Below are 22,825 nucleotides of genomic sequence, written 5' to 3'. Positions count from 1 at the left end.
ATTTAAAAATAAACAAGTGTTACATAAATCACTTTTTGAGGGCAAGGATACATATCAAATGTTTTAATTGGGGCCCTGTTAGATATAGTATAAATAGTCCAGGTGCAGTGGTTAGAATGCAGTACAGATAATCCTCGACTTACGTCCACAATCGAGCCCAGAATTTTTGTTGTTCAGCGAGACAGTTGTTAAATGAGTTTTCACCCATTTTATGACCTTTCTTGACACAGTTGTTAAGTGAAACTCCGCAGTTGTTAAGTTAGTAACACGGTTGTTAAGTGAATCTGGCTTCCCCATTGGCTTTGCTTGAAAGAAGGTCGCAAAAGGGGATCATATGGCCCTGGGACACCGCAACAGTCATAAATATGAACCAATTGCCAAGCATCAAGAGCTGTGGTGATGCAATGGTTAGAATGCAGAATTGCAGGCTAACTCTGCCCGCAGCTGGAGTTCGATCCTGAACGGCTCAAGGTTGACTCAGCCTTCTGTCCTTCTGAGGTGGGTAAAATGAGGACCCGGACAATAGGATGAGTCTGTGAACCACTTAGAGAGGGCTGTAAAGCACGGTGAAGCAGTAAATAATATTGACTGTTTATATTGACTGTTTCCTAGTATGATTTGATTGCTTATTGTACCCTATGACTATCATTAAGTGTTGTACCTTATGATTCTTAACGAATGTATCTTTTCCTTTATGTACACTGAGAGCATTTGCACCAAGACAAATTCCTTGTGTGTCCAGTCACACTTGGCCAATAAAGAATTCTATTCTATTCTATTCTATTCTATTCTATTCTATTCTATTCTATTCTATTCTATTCTATTCTATTCTATTCTATTCTATTCTATCTACTTGACTTCAGGAAAGGACTTGACGAAGATATGTGCAGCCATTTGTCCGGAATTGGATAGGGTTAGGGTTATTCTATTCTATTCTATTCTATTCTATTCTATTCTATTCTATTCTATTCTATTCTATTCTATTCTATTCTATCTACTTGACTTCAGGAAAGGACTTGACGAAGATATGTGCAGCCATTTGTTTGGAATTAGATAGGGTTAGGGTTATTCTATTCTATTCTATTCTATTCTATTCTATTCTATTCTATTCTATTCTATTCTATTCTATTCTATTCTATTCTATTCCATTCCATTCCATTCCATTCCATTCCCATTCCATATCATCTATTCTGTTCTAGTCTAATCTAGTCTAGTCCATTCCATTCCATTCCATTCCATTCCATTCCATTCTATTCTATAAATCTAAGTGCTATTGCTAGTATGTGCTTTACTTATCTATGACATTTCTCCCTTATTCTTTCTTGATGCGATCATGGAACCATTTACACATGGCTTCCAGAAGAAGTTGCAAAGATCTTACAACCTCAAGCCATTTTTGTACATGAACTGAAATAAGAGATCATTTGAGTCCCATAACAAGCATGTTAGCATAACATGCTTTGCTCATGCCATTATTCAGGCTTTTTTTTCCTTCTTCTTCTGCCAGTGGTGTGTATTCTTCTAATCCTGGTATTTTGCATAATGTTTATGTTCAGAATAACCAAATAGAAAAATAAGAACATCTGCAAAAGTATATTACGAGCTCCCTCTCTTCCCCATGATTTTTCCAGTCTTTAAAAACGCTGAGTATCGTGATGAAGCTGTTAATATTAATTTGTGTTCTTCTCTGGGTTTGTTGTTGCTGTTTTATTGACACAGGATTGCGCCGGTTAAATTTTTCAGCGAGTGCAAATGAAGCTGGCGAGAACAGCAGCAGTAAGGAAAATCTCAGCTTTTCATCTTCCCGATTCAGTGGAAGTCATTAATATTTATTTATTTTGTAAAAAAACAACAACTCTTTTTTGAGGGTTGGCATGCAGGGTTTTTTTTTTTTATTAAAAAGAAAACACAAATAAATGCTTACATATTAAAATATGAACGATGCTCATAAAATAGTGGCAATGAGTGCGATGTTTAAACATTTACAGATCCTTTGATTATTCCTTTGGAAGTTCTGAAATGGTCGTCCTTGAATATTGAATTTAGTCTCATATTGCACATTTGTTATTGGTTTATCAAAATATAAAATATAAAGACAAATAAAAATAATGGGAAAGTAGAGGTGAAGAAGGGGAAAAGAAGAATTGACTGCCAACTCTTTTTAGCACAGTAGAATAAGAAGAACATATATTCTCTCAACTTTTTACTTTTATATAGTAACTAGCAGGGTACCTGTGCTTTGCTACAAAACTATGTGATCTGGCAAGTTTTTGGGGAGGAAAATAAGGGGGAAAAATTCTGCCACTGCCTACCACTATCCATCGGTATTCATCTGGCTAGTGTCCTGTCAGTGTGTGAGAGAGTTGAGGGCTGTTTGGAAACTGAAACAATATTTGCTGTGTGAGCAAGGAGACAGCAAGGAGCCTGGAACAGATTTCTTTTCAGGTGGGGAGGGGAGTAGAAGTCCTTAGCATCAGAGCGTGTTAATAATAATATAGGAAATACTAATGCTCTGATGGTCATTTTGAAAAATCCTTTCTTAGTGAGCACCTAGAAGCCAAGAGGAAGATACGTGGCGAATTTCAAGTTTGTAGGCTTTATGGTTGTGGAGATTTTGTGATGATGTGTGAGTGGTATTTCGCGTTTATATATATAGACATATCTATGCTGGCCATTTCAATATCAAAAAAAAAAAACTATCTAATCAGCGAAACCCAAAATCAAAATTTCGGGTTTTTTTCCACTTCAAGCACAAAGTCCAGAAGTGGTTTCCAGTGACTGCTGAATTCAGTCTTGATTATTAGGTCTTCCTTTTCTTTATAATAATCATGAAGTCTGAAGGTTGATTTTGATCAAGTCTAGATTGAACGTTTAGACTAAAACGGCTGTGATTTTACAAAGAAAGCCTGCTCTTAGGTCTTGACCAGGGTTGTCAAACTGGATTACTTCGAAGACTGGATCAGCATTGTCGTTCTCCGTGGGCTGGCTGGGGGAGGGGTTTGGTCTGGACGGCCTCCCGCAGCACTTTGCTGGCCAAAAAAGGGCATGGGACCCCTCCCATGGCCACCCTGCATCCGTTTTGGCCACCAGAGGCACTGCGGGCCAGTCGTTTGCTATTTCCAGGCTGGGCCTGCAGGCTAGAGTTAAGCACCCCACAGCCTTGAGTTTGTCACCCCTGGTCTAGAGCGGACATACCCAATTCCTGCAACCCTTCTTCATTTGTTTTAGCCTCCAGCCCTTTAATTATCGTTGGTGCTCTTTTCTATACACTTTCCAGAGTCTCAACATTTTTATTTTGTCCACCATATTATAAAAAAAGATGTTGAGACTCTAGAAAGAGTGCAGAGAAGAGCAACAAAGACGATTAGGGGACTGGAGGCCAAAACATATGAAGAACGATTGCAGGAACTGGGTACGTCTGGTTTAATGAAAAGAAGGTCTAGGGATAACATGATAGCAGTCTGCCGATATTTGAGGGGTTGCCCCAAAGAAGAGGAAGTCAAGCTATTCTCCAAAGCCCCTGAGGGCAGGACAAGAAGCAACGGATGGAAACTAACCAAGGAGGGAAGCAACCTAGATCTAAGGAGAAATTCCCTGACAGTTAGAACAATTAACCAGTGGAACAGCTTTGCCTTCAGAAGTTGTGGGAGCTCCATCAAAGGAGAAGCTTTTAAAAAGAGACTGGACAGCTACTTGTTTAGAATGGTGTAGGATTTCCTGCTTGAGCAAGGGGTTGGACTAGAAGATCTCCAAGGCCCCTTCCAACTCTGTTATTCTGTTACTTTGTTTTGCTTAAACCTGGACTGATCTTCCGCTGACCCCCTGTTTTGTTGCGTTCTTCGTGACTGCAACTTTAATCAGAAAACCAGATGCATTAAAATGGGAGGATGAATTTATCCTAATATGTATTTGCTGCTGCCTCAGTCTCTCTCTCTCTCTCTCCCTCTTTCTTTGTGTGTCTTATGTCATTTCCCTTATGAACGGTTGTGTTTTCAAGTTGAATTTGACAGCCGGAACAGCTCAAAATGTCTTTATCAAAGCTAAGTTTCTTAGAAATCACTTTTGAAGGAAGTGATCACAATTCATAGCTGTACATATGCTTCATATGCCAAGTGCTTTACACTCTTGAATTACCAAATTTAGCAAAGGGCAACAAGATTAGAACAGAGCATCCTTAAAGTGGCAGCATTTAAATGTGCTATATATATTAAATCAGTAGTGAAGGCAATAAAAGCTATATAATATATATATTGATTCATTTAAAATAGAGTCTCTTTCAAATTAAGCTAAACTACAGTTGGCCAACTGGGCATACAGGTAATTCTTGACTGATGACTAGTTGCTTAGGAAGTGTTGAAAGTTCTGACAGAATTACTGTATATACTCGAGTATAAGCCTAGTTTTTCAGCCCATTTTTTGTGCTGAAAAAATCCCCCTCGGCTTATACTCGAGTCAGATTCCCCTCTGAAAAAAAAATGGTGTGGAGTCGCGGCCTCCGGCGGCAGCGACTCCCAACAGCCCCAGCCAGGAAGGGAAAGGCAAAAAGCGCTTTGCCTTTCCCTTCCCGAGGCGGCGGGACTGGGGCCGCGTCGGCGGTAGTGACTCCTGACTCAGGGGGCCTCCGAGGGAGGGGAAGAGAGTGACTCCTGCCTCCCGCTGTCATCATCATCTTCTTCTTTTGGGTTAGTGAATCAATTAAACCTTTCATGATAGTGAGATCGTTTCCCAAATTAATTATTTTTATTTTTGAAATTTACCAGTAGCTGCTGCATTTCCCACCCTCGGCTTATACTCGAGTCAATAAGTTTTCCCAGTTTTTTGTGTAAAATTAGGTGCCTCGGCTTATATTCGGGTCGACTTATACTCGAGTATATACGGTACCTGGGCGCTACTTATGACCTGGATTCAAATTCTTTTTTAAAAAATATTGCTTATACACATCAATGCATGAACGGTGTGATACCTGGGTACAATACATTTAGTACAGATAAACATAATGTTATTACTCATAGTTACTACATTTCATGTTCATTGTTTCATGTTGTTTAAATGTGTCTAATAATACTGCCGTTCAATTTCCCTCTTGTTATTACATATATCTTGTTACATTAAAGTATGTATATTGTTCCCCTCTTATTTCTATTTCTATTCTTTCTTATTTTTCCCATGGATTCATTTAAGCATAAATAACATTTCTTTTCACCATTATTTATTATCCCCTGTCTTATATTTAATATTTTAAAAATTACTCATTTTTCCACCATGCTTCCAATATCCCAAATATCCAACACTACTAATCAATCCAAATATTAACAGTATTCAGTCGATCCCGGGATTACATCTCCAACTCCCCACAATTTCTAATCCTTAAAAGTTTGAAATTCACAATATATTTTAACACGCTGTTGATATTAAGAATACAATTAAATTCCCTAATCCTAAACTTCCACCTTCTATCCTTAATTTATTTTTAAATATAGTAAATTCTATTTATCTATTAGTATATATGCTACTAGATTCAAATTCTGATGGGTTGCTTCTGCCCCCATGGCCAGATGGCTGAACTTTGGGCCTCAGCTACTGGCTCCATATTTGTGGCTATTTGTGCATCTTGTGATGGTGTGATTGTGTTTTACGATGGTTTTGCTGCAGATTGGCAGCCATTTATATTTTTTGGCAAAACTGGCTCCATTGTCATCAGTGGTGCACTCTAGAGTGTTGGGCGATTCCTATTGTAGCTAATTGGCTTTCGTCCTATGTTGGATCTTGGGTAAGGGGCTGCTTTCAAATCCTATCACTTTGCTTTTGTTACCGGTCAAACTTTGCTGCAAGCAGTGTCGAAATATCCTGTCTTGAATGAATTTCTGTCTGCAGTAAAAAAAAATTGCTTATGAATAGAGTCATCTAGATAGTTGGCTTCTTTCTATAAGCTCTTTTATCTCTTAAGTGCTGGCATCTGGTGCGGGCTATTAAGAAAGACTTGGGGGCTGCTTCCTGCCTCTAAAAACAATGTTTCTCCATTTCTCATTTAGGTAAATATAATATTCTGCCTTTTTAAATATTCCTCAAAATTTTTCATTCTTCTCGGAGTTAGAGGGTCTTCCCACAGCATATGTTGAAAAATATTTTATGGGTGGAATTCGATACGCTACCAATCTGTTAGAAGAAGCAGAACCATCACCAAATCTCTTTGTCAGGTGTAGAATACTTTTGAGGTAGAGGTCTCTGTGTTATTAATCCACAATGAATATCAAAAGGGATATTAAATATTAGGAATATCTAAAAAGTTTATGCCAGTCCTTTATTCTTAAGCAGGGGTGGTTGGAATATTTTCTGCATCACCTTGAATGGATATCTAAGTGGGGCTCTTTTTAAATAAGCATTGACTGAAGGCATTTTCATTCATGGACAGTTTCACCCATTGCATTTAAGATTTTCAATGGCCAAAATAAATTGAAATGGATATTTGTGTCTATTTGTGTGGGATGGAGGGAGGTCCAGTTATACTGTAGATTTACCCTAAATCTGAACTCTGTCTATTGTTTGATGGGAAGAACAGATGCCAGATTCTGTACTGATTTTGCAAAAGGGAAAAACATTATGAGAGGTGGTAATATTGGTTGCCAAAACCTCTTGAACTCTTGAAATCAAACAATGCTATGAAATGAATTGGCATTTAGCATATTCTGCTGTCAAAATGTTACTCATTCTGTTCCCTCCTTCCTTCCTTCCACCCACCCACCTTGGTTATGTATTGTGGATGAATTTCAACTGGAAGGGTGTCTAACATTTTCTCAGATCCCTTTCTCTATAAATGAAACTATTGGAAGAAAAGTGGCTTTTCAAACTCTTCTGGATTATCGCATGGATTATCTTAATTTCCCATTAGAATGAGCCGGAGGGTGGGTGGATTTAAAAACATCCAAACCCACCCATTGTTAACTCTGAAGTGAACCTGGCTGAAGCCATCTTCTGCTGCCTCATAGTTGCCATGAATTCATAGTGGGGAAGGGGAACATAATAGCCTAGCTAATGGTCAAAACAAAAAGCTTTCTCATGGGAACCAAGGTCAAATATACAGGAGGCAGTTGCAGGAGGAGAAAAGTTAAGCAAGGAGCCTACCAAATGTCCTGAGTGGAGAATGCGAACTATGACAATACGAGAGGACATCACATGCTAGTTTTATTATGTCATTGCTGAGGGAAAACTTTTCAGAGTTGGTTTTCACTGGCTGTGCCGATTTGATGTATCCAATAAACATGTTCTTTGAGAAATCTACCTGCCTCGGAGTTCTGCTTTTGATGGGTGCTGTCATGCCTCTGTTGGAATCTGATTCCGAGGGGGAGGTTGAGCAGCTGACAGGGAGTGGGAGTGTGGCTCCGGTGGCTGTGGAAGAAACTGGGGAAGGGCACAGTCCGTCTGGGCATTCAGAGGAAGACCCAGGGCCACCCCCTCTTCATCCTAGGGCACGCAGGGAGGAATGGAGAAGGGAGCAACATGAGTTATGGGAGTTATGGGAGAGAAAAGGGCCCTGATTCCCTTCATTAGTTGCAGCTGGGAAAACAGGATTTCAAAAGGGCGTTTGCGCACAGCTCCTTGCTGGAACCAAAGCGTGAATTATCTTGGTTTGTCAAGTCTTATCTGGGTTCTGGCGTCCTCCCAACTGTGTGTGTTTCATTATCTTTTGGAAGTCTGCAATTCCTTATCCTGCCCTGTCAGTGTAGTTTGTGTTGGTTTTTATTTATAATTTATATGTACTTTGGGTTCGGACTGAATTTCTTCCCTTTAAAAACTGTTCTTGGGAGAGTTTTTTCCTCCAGCCAATGATAACTGGACATTAAAGGCCAAGTTGGAGGTATTAAAGGGACTTTACCTACTTTGTGGCTTTTGTGCCACGCCCCAGGTCATCACAGGTGCAGAACTCGGAATGCTGACACCCATTTCCTTATACATGCTTACAGCAGGGTTGGTCTCAGTGATTTAAATAACCCCTTTCAGATATACCGTAGGTGTCCATGCATTTGTGTACAGGTAGTCCTCCACTTACAACAGTTCATTTAGTGACCATGCAAAGTTACAAAAGCCCTGAAAAAAGTGACTTATGACTGTTTTTTCATACTTATGACCATTGTAGCATCCCTATCATCACATGTTCAAAATTCAGTTGCTTGGCAACTGGTTTATACTTATGATCCTTGCTCTGTCCCGAGGCCATGTTGATCCCCTTTAGTGACCTTTTGACAAGCCAAATCACTTAACAACTGTGGCAAGAAAGGTCATGAAATGGGGCAAAATTCACTTAACAACAGAAATTTGGGGCTCAATTGTGGTCGTAAGTCGGGTTCAAATTTAGTCTGTAGTTTTTTTTGCGATTTACAAGTGATGGCGAACCTTTTTGTTATGGTGTGTCAAAAGTGCGCGCGTGCTGGCACCCACAATGCAATGTGCCCCACCCCCCTGCGTATGCGCACACAACACCCTCCCGCCCCCTTACCTGCACTGCGCATGTGCACGCCTCCCAGCTGACTTTTGGCCCATTTGAGACTGTTTTCGCCCTCCCAGAGGCTTGAGGGAAGCCTCTGCAATCTCAGGAGGCAAAAAAACAGGCCCGTTTCGGCACTTCCGGTATTTCCAGAAGGCCCATTTTTCAGCCTTCCAAGGCTGCAGAGGCTTCCCTCAAGTCTATGGGAGAGCGAAAATGGCTTCAAATGGGCCAAAAATCAGCTGGGAGGCACACACATGTGCAGTGCATGTACGTTTGGCTGAGGTTCGTGTGACCGCACAAATGGCTCTGCGTGCCACAGGTTCACCATCACGGATCTACACTATGCTATTCTACAAAGAAGAAAGTCAGTACAGCAAATTCTCAACTTACAACCACAATGGAGCCCCAAATTTATGTTGTGCAAGGCAAGACAGTTGTTAAGTAAATGCTGCCCCTTTCCTGCCATTGTTGTGAAGTCAATCACTGCAGTAGTTGAGTCAGTAAGACAGTTGTTAAGTGAATCTGGCTTCCCCATTGACTTTCCTTGTCAGAAGGTCACAAAACGGGATCACGTGACCCTGGGACACTGCAACCGTCATAAGTATGAGTCACTTGCCAAGGCTCCTAAATTTTGATCATGTGACCATGGGGAGGCTGCAATGGTTGTAACTGTAATAAAAGGTCGTAAGTCATATTTTTCAGTGCTGTTGTGACTTCGAATGTGTCAACTCATAAAATATTTCTATGGTCTTTTTAGAGTCGGCAACAGAAAGGGAGGGGGGAGCAGTGCGGCAGCTTGCAAACCAAAAGTGCATTCCATAAATGCTTTCAAAGATAGTAACTAGGCGACTGAAGTTTCTGCCGTGCAAAATTCTAACTGGAGAGCCTGATTGATGAGTCTGTGCTATGGATGTGTCCCATTGGAGAATATGAATTACGATACAACCATGGGGTGGGGAAAAACCAGGGTCAAGGGTGACAATGAATGATGTTTCTCAGAGTTGGCTACACCCAGGCAGTGCCGGACATGTTAACTCCCAATAAATCCTTTTGAAGTTTTGGAAGTTTGGCTTGAGACTCATGATTTAAATGGGAGTATCTGCCAGAATCCTGACAGAACGGGCACTAAACAAATTGTTGTAAATTGAGGATTACCTGTCCATAAGGAGAATGAGACTCGGTCAATAAAGATGGGAGGTGCTGTATTTGGAGATGCTGCATTGTTTTTTTGCTTGCAAAGCATTTTGCTCCACGGTTCGTTCTTGAGAAGAATTGTGGCAGGCAATCCGGAAGCGCTTGGCAAGGGAGTTTATAAGAAGAAGAAGGCTCTATATTTAATACAGGAAATGAAGGTGGTATTGGTTCTTCTGCTCATGTAAATTTTAATTGTTATTGCACAAGTTATTTGTACCCAGATGACACACTGTTAAGTGGAAGATGAATTGATGAAGATGAACTTTAAATAAAATAATCTTTAAAAAAGTTTACTCATTTATGGCCCGTTGCACAAATGTTTTGCTCTCCTGTTATGGCCTTATGTATAAAAACTCTTTTAAATGTAATTGTTGGCAGCGGATCAACTGTGTGCATTTTTGTTGTTATCTGGCCAGCTTTCCCCATGCCCTGCCCTACCCTACCCTGGTGTATGAAATAGAAAGCTGTCTTTCAGTATGATGGTTTAAAATCTCTCCCTCAAGAGAGTTGGGCTTAACTTAAAGCCAGACGGATGAATGGGCCTTGTGTACACACAAACAAACACATACATGTGTGTGTGTGTGTGTGTGTGTGTGTGTGTGTGTGTGTGTCTGGTATTCAGCTTTGTTCATTATAGTTGTGCTTTTAAAGTTGTAGCAACGTTTCGGCAGAATCTCATCTGCCATGATCAGGCTTCTGTACTGTGTTCGCCTGTGAGTCAGACTTTCACAGCCGTTTCAGTTTTAAATTTGGGGATTGCCTACTGCTGTGTCAGAATGGTTTTTTCTTCATCCTGATCCACATTATATGTATGTATGTATGTATGTATGTATGTGTGTGTGTATGTGTGTATGTATGTATATATATGTGGATCTTTGGTTATTCAGGTTTTCTCCTGCGTAAGATTGGAAGTATCTAGGCAACGTTTCAATGAAGTCTCATTCATCATCTGCAGGCTTCTGTCTTCAGCTCTGTGCTTCTCACTCTGAGAAGCACAGAGCTGAAGACAGAAGCCTGATACACACACACACACACACACACACACACACACACTAATGTGATTGTGGTGGAATATGCAGGATTGGTATCAGCTGGAATTGGCAATCCCATATTGACACAGTCAGAAACTATGTGTGTGAACACTCAAAACACAATAACAACACACAAACACAAACACAAATATACTTTCTTTTGGCAGAATCACTTGGGGTCTCTATTGGTATCTAGTTCTGGAATGCACTCTTTGCAGAGAGAGGGTGGTCCTGATATTTTTTAATAATTTTATATTTACTGGCTTTTAAAACACATCTTTAAAACTTTTAATTGCTACTTTTGTTTTTGCTTACTTGTTTTTATTTGCATTTTTATTTATCAGTTCGTTTAAGCTTAATGTACTGAGTTTGAATTGACATTTATTTTTATTGTAAACTGCAGAAGTCTTAGTGATCCACATATACTACAGTGTATTTTTTATGCATATAAAATGACATAATTAAAGCTTGTCTTTCTTTGAGGTAAAGATGGCAAGAATCATGTAAATACAGTTTCAAAAAATATACTTCCCACATCTGTAAACATGTGTACAGTATGTTTAAAAGGAAATTGAAATCCTGGGAAATGTTGTAATAGTGGTTGCAACCAGCTTCCTGTAATTGCAACAGGAATTGGCAAATGTAAGTCGTGATAAGGACAGGAAGTACTTCCTCTATTTAGAGTCAGATTGTGTTTATTAAAAATTCTTTCATTGGTAGTGGTTGGTGCTCAAGTAATACTTAGTCTGCCAGGGAACCCAAACTTAAGTAGAGGTAGTCCTTGATTTACAATAATTCATTTAGTGACCATTCCAAGTTACAACAGCTCTGGAAAAAGTGACTTACGACCGTTTTTCACACTTAGGAAACATCCCTATGGTCACATGACACCTAGCAATTGGTTCATATTTATGATGATTGAAGGGTCCCAAGGTCATGTGATCCCCTTTTGCAACCTTTGCGAGAAGCAAAGTCAACAGGGAAGCCAGTTTCACTTAACAACCAGGTTTCTAAGTTAACAATGGCAGTGATTCATTTAACAACTGTGGCAAGGAAGGTTGTAAAATGGGGCAAATTCAATTAACAAAGGTTTCACTTAGCAGCATAAACGTTAGGCTTAATTGTGGTCGTAATTCGAGGACCACCTGTAAACCCTCATTTTTTAAAAATATGTACCAATGATTGTGAGAATGCAGACTAACTAATGTGTCAATTCTGAAGCAAACCTGGTTGAAGCCATCTTTTTGCTGCCTCATAGTTGCCATGAAGCCTGAGAGGGGGAAGTAGATAGACCGACTAACAGTCAAAACAAAAAGTTTTCTTGTGGGAACCAAGGTCACCCCAATAGGTGGCAGTTGAAGGAGGAGAGGAGTGACCAAGCAGCCTGCCAGCTACTTTCAATGTGACAGGTGACATCTGAGATGGGGGGAATATTTGCTCTTTTCATTAGGCAAAAACCACGGGAACTTTTAGAGTTGGTTTTCTTCTTCCAATTTCATATATTCTTCTTCTAACACTTTTTGTGCCTGTCTTTTCATTCTATTTCTCTTTCCAGTATATGTTATTGTTAGTCCTCTTATATAAGCTTTGGCTATATCCCACACAATTTTAAATGAAGTTTCTTCTTTTTATTTTGTTAAAAGAAAAATTTCAATTCCTTTTCAATATATATATATATATATATATATATATATATATATATATATATATATATATATATATATATATATATATATATATATATATATATATATATATATGGTGTTCGCTTGGTTCGGTATTTTCCCACGTCATTGTAGTTCTTTTAAAGTTGTAGCAACGTTTCAGCAGAATCTCATCTGCCATCATCAGGCTTCTGTATTGTGTCCGTCTGTGAGTCAGACTTTTACAGTAGTTTCAGATTTGAATTTGGGGCAGCCTATTGCTGTGCCAGAATGGTTTTTTTCTTCATCCTGATTGGTTGGGAGTCTTGGTCTGTGTTTATTGGTCTCGGAGTTTGCTGTGTTCTGCTTGATTGGTGTCTCTAATATCTTCTGTCTGTTTTTTGGCTCTTTTTGTATCTTGATTGGCTGGCAGCATTGTGTTGCTTTAATGGAGGCCTTTAGTGCAGCTTGGCTTCGGGTAAATGGACGGCTATCATTAGTTAGGAAGCTGGGTTTCATCTGGGTGCCTGGTTGGGGTGTGTTTGAGCTGGAGGTATCAGGGGGGATCTGTTTGTGTCCAGGTGTTTGCCTGGCTTGTGGTGTGGAGATTTTTTTGTTTGTGAGTGCAGGCTTCCAAATGATTGACAGCCTGGTGGAATCATCTCTTCTGTTCATGCTTTCTGGTCTTTTTTCAATCTCTATGGCTTCTCTGATGATTCTGTGATTAGGGTTTTCTATAGTGGCCAGGGTTTTGGTGCCATTGAAGTTGATGCTATGACCTGTGGCTTCCATGTGTTGGACTAGTGAGGAAGTGTGTTCCAGATTTTTGACTGCATTTTTGTGTTCATCCAGGCGGGTGCTTATTCTTCTATTGGTCTGTCCAATGTATGTGGCCGGGCATGATGCACAGGGGACTTCGTATATGCCTTGGTTTTCCAGGTCAATTTTATCTTTGGGGTTGCTAAGGATGGCTGCTATTTTTCTGTCTGTTTTGAAGGCAGTCCTGATGTGATGTCTGTGTAGTACCTTACTAATTTTGTCTGTAAAAGTCTGACTCACAGACGGACACAATACAGAAGCCTGATGATGGCAGATGAGATTCTGCTGAAACGTTGCTACAACTTTAAAAGAACTACAATGACGTGGGAAAATACCCGAACCAAGCCGAACACCATACATGTAAGTACCACGAAAACTTAAGAAAACAAATATATATATATATATATATATATATATATATATTCTTAAGTTTTCGGGTACTTACATGTATGGCATTCAGCTTTGTCGGTATTTTCCCGTCGTCATAGTTGTGCTGTTAGCAATGTTGGCAGAATCTCATCTGCCATCATCAGGCTTCTGATCAGATGAGATTCTGCCGAAACGTTGCTACAACTTTAAAAGCACAACTACAATGACGTGGGAAAATACCCAAACAAAGCTGAATGCTATATATATATATATGAAAACATACATACATACATACATATATATTCTTTTTCTCTCAGTATTAGATTGTTCATTGTCTGTCTTGACCTCTTCTTTTGTCCTTTCCATATTACCTTAATCGGATTATGATCTGCCCATATATTTGTTTCGATGCTTATGTCTTGTATATTAACAATTATCTCTGTTGTTGCCCACATCATATCTATTCTAGACCAAGATAAATGTCTATTTGAATAAAATGTATATTGTCTGTTTTCTGAACATCTATCTCTCCATACATCTTGAATTGCTAATTCGTTTGCCATTTTAAAGAATGCTCTAGGTAGTATTTTTCTATTCTTTTTATTCTTTTTATTTATCTTTTGTGTTTTAGAGTCCTTTTCTACATCTACTATCGCGTTGTAATCTCCAATAACACAAATATGTTCATATTCCAGTTCTGTTATTTTTTTAATGTAATTTATCATAAAATTCTTCTTGACTCTCATTTGGGGCATAAATTGCCACTGGTAGTGTCTGTTTATAGTTCATCAATATTTCAACTATTAGTATTTTCCCTTCATTATCTTGGTAAATTAATTTCATTTTTATAGTATCTTTTATATATAATGCCATTCCTCTTTTACTTTGTTGCGCCAATGTAGTATATAGTCTTCCAGTCCTAGGGTAATCTAATATTTTCTCATGTTTCTTTTTAATGTGCACTTCTTGCAATAGTTTAGTTTAATTTAGTTTAGTTTAGTTTACTTTATTATCATTGCACATCATACAACAAAATCAAACACCATCTTCAGTTCACATCATGACCATGAAAATAAACACAAACACACATCCTTCACCCTCCACACATTGAACCGAAAACCCCTGACACTGCACCAATACTGCACTATACAGTAGAATTCAAAAGAGCTACTACCCTAGGATAGAAGCTGTTTTTCAGCCTATTTGTCCTTGTTTTTATTATTCTGTACCGTCTGCCAGATGGTAATAGTTCAAGAAAAGGGTGCCCAGAATGAGATGGATCTTTGAGAATGTTTTGAACTTTCTTAAGGCAGCGGGAGCTATAAAGCTCTTCCAAAGAGGGGAGAGGGCAACCCACGATCTTCTGGGCAATGACATTAACCCTCTGGAGCGCTTTCCTATCTGCCCCTGTGCAATTGGCAAACCATACAGAGGTGCAGTAAGTTAAGATGCTCTCTATGGTGCAGCGGTAGAAGGTCACCAGCAGTTTTTCATTCAGTTGTTCCTTCCTGAGAAGTCTCAGGTAGTATAATCTCTGCTGGGCCCTTTTGACCAGGGCTGCAATGTGAGCACCCCAGGTCAGGTACTTTTTTATGGTAACACCCAGAAACTTAAAACTGGCCACTTGCTCCACTTGGTCTCCATTGATAAGCAGGGGCTGGATGTCTGATCTGTTCCTTCTATAGTCCACTATAAGCTCCTTGGTCTTATTGGTGTTGAAGACCAAGTTATTGTCTCCACACCATGAAAGCAACCGGTCCACCTCATCTTGGTAGGCAGACTCATCCCCCCCGGAGATGAGTCCTATCACAATAGAGTTGGTTTTCATTAGCTGTGCTGATATGATGTATCCAAATAAACAAGTTCTTTGAGGAAACTACCTACCTCAGAGTTCTGCTTTTGATGGATGTGTTACTTGGAATGTTAACATAATGCTTTATCCATATAGATATACCTTGACTTGTAACCACAACTGAGCCACAAATTTCTATTGCTAAACAAGACACTTGTTAAGTGAGATTTTTCCCCATTTTATGACCTTCCTTTCCACAGTTGTTAAGTGAATCCTGCAGTTGTTAAATTAGTAACATGGTTGTTAAGTGAATCTGGCTTTCCCATTGGCTTTCTGTGTCAGAAGGTCGCAAAATGGGATCATGTGACATAAATATGAATCATTTGCCAAGCGTCTGAATGTTGATCACATAACCATGGGGGTGCTGTAACGGTCGCAAGTGTGAAAAATGGCCATAAGTCACTTCTTTCAGTGCCAGTGTAACGGCCACTAAAAGACTCATTGTACATACAATATAGATGTTTAATGTACATTTGAAATCACCAGGAATAAGAAGCCAGATTAGCGGCATCCTTGAATACATATACAGGTAGTCCTCGACTTATGAGCACAACGGAGCCCAAAATTTATAGTGTTAAGTGAGAATTCGTTAAGTGAGTTTTGCCCCATTTTATGATATATTTTTTGGGGGACGCAGTTGTTAAGTGAATCACTGCAGTTGATAAGTTAGAGACCTGGTTTTTACGTGAATGTGGCTCCCCCATTGATTTTACTTGTCAGAAGATCACAAAACACGATCACATGACCCCAGGACACAGGAACCGTCATAAATGTGAGTCAATTGCCAAGCATCTGAATTTTGATCATGTGATGATTATGGGGATGCGGCAATGGTTGTCACTGTGAAAAATGGGCATAGGTTACTTTTTTCATTGCTGTTGTAACTTTGAAGGGTCACTAAATGAACTGTTGTAAGTCGAGGACTACCTGTATACACATACATACATATGAGGGGTGTGGTGGTGAAGACTCCCACTTCCCACTCGGAAGGTTGAGAGCTCAATTTTAGCTTCACAGCAGCAAGCAGCTTTAGTACAGAACAGTTGAGCTAAGCCACGCCCAGGCTCCTTCTTGCTCACACAGCAAATACTCTTTCAGTTTCCAAACAGCCCTCAACTCTCTGTGATGACCCGGGAAGCAGCACACATGTAATAAATTCCCAAACGTAAATAAATTTCCTTTAATGCCTTCAACTTGGCCTCACTGTTCAATTGTTCGCAGTTGGAAATTAAACTCTTTCCAAAATTAGTCTCCAAAAGAAAGAAATACAGTCCAAACTCAAAGAACAGATAACGAAGAAATTAAAAATCAAAACAAACCGCACTGAAGGAATTTCTACGACAGACCAGGGTAATTAATTGCAAACTTCAAGAAGATAACAAGGCCTAGTCTGTTGGAAGAATGCCAACCAAGATAAACCTCAGCCAGAAATAAAACACGCTTTTTGCTTCTAACAACCCTGTGTTTTAAACGCCCCTCCTTTATACTATTCCCCCCAGCTGCAGCCAATGAGGGGGATCATGGCCGCTTCCTCTCCCGTAAGCCACGTTGTTCCCTTCTCCATTCCTCCCTGCGTGCCTTAGGATGCAGAGAGGATGGGCCTGGGTCTTCTTCTGACTGCCCAGCCGGCCTCTGCCCTTCCCCAGCCTTCTCCACAACCTCCAGAGCCATACTTCCACTCCCGGTTGGCTGTTCCTCCTCTTCCTCGGAATCTGTTTCCAACAGGGGCATGACACTCTCTCACATACTGACAGGATGCTAGCCAGATGAATACCAATGGGTGCTGGTTGGTAGAGACAGAATTTCCTCCCCCCCTTATTTTCCTCCCCAAAACTAAGCCTGACCACATAGTTTCATAGCGAAGCACGAGTATCCAGCTAGTAAATAATAAATGTCCAGATTTGCTAATCCATGATGTCTGTGAATTATTTATTTTTCAAACGAATCCACACTGTAATAACCTCTATCTAACCAGGTATCACACTTTGCAGCATCTTGTTAAAATAATTCCTTGTAACGGAATCCTTGTTGCCTTGAAAAAAAAAAAAAAACCACCGTAATGTACATTTGTCAGAAATATTTTTCCCATTTTACCCCAAACAGATACTGAAGCAATCGTGCACGGAAATCTTAAATCTGGAACCCTCAAGTGTTTGTGTAGGAGGTGAGTGTGCGACTGGAAAACAATGTGAAAATATTGACAATCCTGCTGTTACATCCTTGGGCAAAATGTCTAACTGTACTTCCATATGCTGAGTAGGAAGATGTGAATAAAAGAAACTTTCCTTTCCTTACTCCAGTTTGCCAAAGCCTGTGTGAACAGATTTAAATTCTTACAGTTTCCTCTCCGGAAACCTTGGAAGTTGCAGATTTAAAGGGAAAGCGTATTTACAATAATATTGTGTTGCATATGTGGTGGGACACACAACCTGGGGAGATTTATTAGGTTTTCAACACCTAGGATTTTCTGAATTATAATCAACGTCTTCCTAGGACATCTCTTCAATAATTTTGTGAAATAAAGAGGCTAAAGTACTTTTTCTTCCCTTGGGAGCACAATCTACGTCTGTATTTCTCAACTTTGGGAACAGGAAGATGGGTGGACTTCAACTCCCAGAATTCCCCAGCCACAGCAGGCTGCCTGGGGAATTCTGGGAGTTGAAGTCTACTGCTGCTAAGGTTGAGAAACACTGATTTTTCACAAGTCTCAGCATGCCCAGCCAGGCTGGCCTTTGCTGAGAATGCTGGGAGTTGAAGTCCACCCAGCTGGTGAGCAGACCAAGTTGGCAAAGGCTGAACCAAAGTCTACAGGTAGTCCTTGACTTGTGACCATAATAGAGCCTGCCCATTACGGTCGTAGGTTGTGACGGTCATAAAGAGATCATCATGTGACCAGACCCATTTTCATAACCTTTTATTTTTATTTATCTTATAACTTTTTTTTCTGTTTTGTTGGGGGTGTTAAGCCTTCAATTTGTTCTGACCGAAACCCTTGTCCAATAAAACAAACATGAACTAAAGGGAACAGAAACCTTTTAATGATTCTTAACGAATCCCCGGTTAAAAGGCTGCTGCAAACTAATTAACTTTGATAAGCAGGTGCCTCGCCAAAACTGTGTGCGGCTGCCAAAAATAACAGATAAGGTTACCTAGAAATATTTTACAACACAAGAGTCTTCAAATACCAACTAAGATACTGCAATGTCCACGAGGCTGAGTTTCAAAATGTCTTTGCTTCCTGCAAAGAACATCCGATTCATAGCTGGCTTTTATCTTCTTGAAGGAGAGGCCATCACCTTGCAGCCTTACTCCCGAGTCGCCCATGCTGCTGCAGCTGCTCTTTCCTGCGAGCAGCCCTGCATGCACGCGCACTTGGCACAGGCTCCTCGGGAAATTCCTCATTGCTGCTGCCAGCCCCCACAATCTCTGAAAGCAGCAGTCCACTCCCTAATGGTCATAAAATGGGGCAAAACTCATTTAGCAACTGTCTCACTTAACAACAGTGATTTTGGGCACAATTGTGGTCGTATGTGAAGGACTACCTCTACCTTTGGAAGGCTCTGCTGTAACTTCGGTCGCTAAGCGACTCTTCCTAAGTCGAGGTCTAACTGTAAGGACTTCCTATTTTCATGCAGTAAACTTCCAGCCTCAGCTAGCATTTCCCATTGAGTTTAGCTGCCATTAAATGCGGTGGGTTCTGGGAAATGTGGAAGATTTCAGCAGTTTCTTGTCTCAGCTGCGTGAATGAAATGGCATGAACAAGAGATGAGCTGAAAATCTGGGCCTTTCATTGGGTGAATGAATACTGACAGTCCCAAAAAATATGTAGTTTTCCAACTTATCCATTACCAGAAGGAGGTTAATTTGCAGGAGGGATTTTAGTTTTGGAAATTACCGGTGTCCGATTAAAAAGTTTGCCTCCCTTGAAACATTTTGAAAACATTTCAAAATAGAAACATAGAAAACTGACAAAAGAAAAAGGCCTAGTGGTCCATCAAGTTTGCCCTTTGAATTTATTTGTTTGTTTGTTTGTTTTTCCTTTTAATTAATTTATTCATTTATTTACTATTTTTAATTATTAGTTTTACATTTTATTTTTGTCTTAAAACTAATCCTTTTTATAATAGAATAGAACAGAATAAAACAGGAATAGGGAAAGAATAGAATAGAATAGAATAGAATAGAATAGAATAGAATAGAATAGAATAGAATAGAATAGAATAGAATAGAATAACAAAGTTGGAAGGGACCTTGGAGGTCTTCTAGTCCAACCCCCTGCTTAGGCAGGAAACCCTATTTTCACTAAGACAAGTGAATTTGGGTCTAAACAGCTTTTATTCCCTGTGACACTTAGCAATAACTGCTAGAAATTATTATCTAGTCTTTTCATGGATATTTAGTGATATTTCCTGACCAAAATGTGAAATACGAGGATTATTGCAGAAAAAGAAATGAAAGGGCTGAAACAGCTGTTTCTAATTGACGAACCTGATTTCACAAGTACTCAATTAGACTGGCTATTGATGATGGATTGAGTGACTGAACTGACTTGTTCCATTTCCTCTTATGTATTCTTGAGCCAGGTTCTTTGTAAAATTTGTTTTAATTCATGAAAGTCTTTTTGTGCTTAAGAGCATGGGTTTTCCATGTCTTCCCCCGATTCCTCTTTCCATGTTGTAAAGTCAAGTCAATGTTTATTACAGTCAAAGACCAGAGCAAGTTTAAAAAAACACTCAAGGAATACCCAGTTAAAAAGTCTAGAATGAAATAATAAATAATAAATAAAATCTATATTAAAAATCATAATTTGGCATCCAATCTGTCAGTTGCATGTGAACCAAACAAAACATGGCCTGACTATAATATAAATATCAATCCTTAAACTGTGAAGGCCTACAGTCATTAGGTACCAAAATGCAAGAGAGGGATAATTGCAAAAGGATTTGCTGTATTTGTTGGGCAACATAGCTATGATCAGAAGTGATATTCAGCAGGTTCTGACCAGTTCTGGAGAACCGGCAGTGGAAATTTTGAGTAGTTCAGAGAACTGGCAAATCCCATCTCTGACTGGCCCTGCCCCATCTATTCTCTGCCTCCTGAGTCCCAGCTGATCTTCTGGGTCTTCTTTGGTTGCCCTGCACAGGAGAATGGAGCTGGAAAGCAGGTTAGTGGGGTGGGGAGGGAATGGGGATTTTGCAGTATCCTTCCCCTGCCACGCCCACCAAGCCACGCCATGCCCCCAAAGACACGCCCACAGAACCAGTAGTAAAAATTTTTGAATCCCACCACTGGATAGGATGGATTATTCACCAGGTTCTGACCAATCCACAATGCTGTTGTTCAGAATCCCATTGTCAGGGTTCCGGGATCCCCCACCCCATTCAAATCATGTCTCTAGCTACATCTCTTAGAGTTAAAAAAAAAGATTTATTAGGAGCGAACACGTTGGTGCTACCTGGGTGCAGCTGACTCTGAGACACATCATTCATTTCATCCTTGACCCTAGTCTTCCCCCACCCCCTCAATGTATATTCCTCAATGGGACACATCCAAGAGTCATCAATCATGCTCTCCAGTAATAATCTTGCGTGCCAGAAGCTCCGGCTGCCTAGCAATTATCTAATAATCATTTAAGGAATGCACTACTTCTCCCACTCCCTTTCTGCTGATAACTCTAAAAGACCAGAGAAATATTTTTGACACCCAGGTTTAAAGTAAAAATCACCGCAGTTCAGGAAGAATTAGGATTACAGCCCCTCTGTGAGGAAGATAGGTGGTTTCAAAATCTGATAAACGAATAAAATAGAGGTAATCCTCAACTTGTAACCAGTTTAGTGACTAAAGTTACAATGGCGTTGAAAAACGTGACTCATTTTTCACACTTACGACCCTTTTCTATAGTTACGACCTTTGCAGCATGAAAAGGGATCAAAATTTAGACACTTGGCAACTGACTCATATTTATGACGGTTGCAATGTTTCCTGGGGTCATGTGATCCCTTTTTGCGACCTTCTGACAAGCAGAGTCAATGGGGAAATCGGAATCCCTTACCAGCTGTGTTACTAACTTGACAACTGGGGTGATACACTTAACAAACGTGTTGCTAACTTAACAACTATAGTGATTCATTTAACAATTGTGGCAAGAAAGGTCATAAAGTGGGGCAAAACTCATTTAACAACTGTCTTGCTTAGCCAAAGAAATTTGGGGTTCAATTGTGGTTGTACGTGAAATATGTCCTATATACTTGGCTTTTGTGGTAAAGCCAAAAAAAGCTCCCAAATAAACTTGACTTAATTTATTTTACATTGAAATCAGTCCGTGTGATCATTCCCTTATGTTTAATAACAAATCCCTATTGCAGTGATGGTGAACCTTTTTGGCATCGTGTGCTGAAACGGTCATGCGGAAATATGGTGCACGTGCACTCGTGGGGGCCACGCTCCAGAAATGTGCACACCGGTTTTCGGTACTGCTGTGCGCATGAAGGATATGATCATCATGCACATAAGAAACCTGAAAGACAAACAGGCAAGGCCACGTGTGCCAGGTGATATGGCTTCGCGTGCCACTTTGGGCACACATGCCATAGGTTCACCATCATGGCCCTATTGAGTTAACAATTTACCCTTTCCATCATATTAAAGTATATAATTTCCTGACAACTACTGGAAGGATTGTAGAGGGCTGCAGAGTCTCTCTCTCTCTCTTGTTTTACAGTTTAAACAAAGAGAGACATTAAGAAGATGATGATGGTTTGGACAAACCCATCTGCGATCCAAATCACACCCTTCTCAAAATTTGTTGGGAAAGTTGATGAAAAGAATTGTCCCTGGGGATATATATATCAACTGACCTCCCACTCTTTTCCTCCTTCTCCAGCTGCTTTACAAGGACAAGAGTTTCTTTTTAAAAAAATAATATTTTTATTCAGAGTTTCAAAAACTTTAAAAAAAGAGAGAAATATGTTCTCACACTTTGCAGCGCTGTCATAACAGTATACATATCTATTAGTGTCAATTAAGTTCATTTACTTCAAATATATCTGTAACTTATTTGCTAAATCCTTACTTATTTGTATTGTTACTAAGTTACAATAGTTATTTATTCACATTACATATATACATGTCTATATACACATTCGTCCTTTTTCCTATTTCTTTAATCTTTTTCACTAAACATCTTGACTTCCTTTTTACTCAACCATTTGTACCATATATTCCATATTGTAAAGAAATCTCCCTCTTCCTTGTTTTTTAATGTCATGATTAATCTAATCATTTCTGTGCATTGGTGAATTTTATTGATTACTGCCAAATCTGTGGGTACCATTGTCGATTTCCAGTTTTGAGCAAACACTATCCTTGCCGCTGTAATGATCTGTACTATTAAATGCTGATGCTTCTTCAAGGACAAGAGTTTCTTAATGTG

At 39.7% G+C, this 22,825-nt stretch overlaps 1 protein-coding gene across 1 annotated transcript in view; it reads left to right on the top strand.

The window, feature by feature from the left end:
- Positions 1-22,825, top strand: part of ANTXR2 (ANTXR cell adhesion molecule 2) — a 179,091-nt gene that overhangs the window by 35,262 nt on the left and 121,004 nt on the right. The window contains exon 8 of the mRNA XM_026676453.2: positions 17,497-17,557. Coding sequence (XP_026532238.1) covers positions 17,497-17,557 — 61 coding nt within the window. The remainder of the gene's footprint in view (positions 1-17,496; positions 17,558-22,825) is intronic.

This window comes from Notechis scutatus, chromosome 4, assembly GCF_049901735.1.
Source record: "Notechis scutatus isolate UNSWTSFEM ecotype Mainland chromosome 4, rNotScu1.2, whole genome shotgun sequence".
NCBI lineage: Eukaryota > Metazoa > Chordata > Lepidosauria > Squamata > Elapidae > Notechis > Notechis scutatus.
This window is presented reverse-complemented; position numbering and strand designations above follow the sequence as displayed.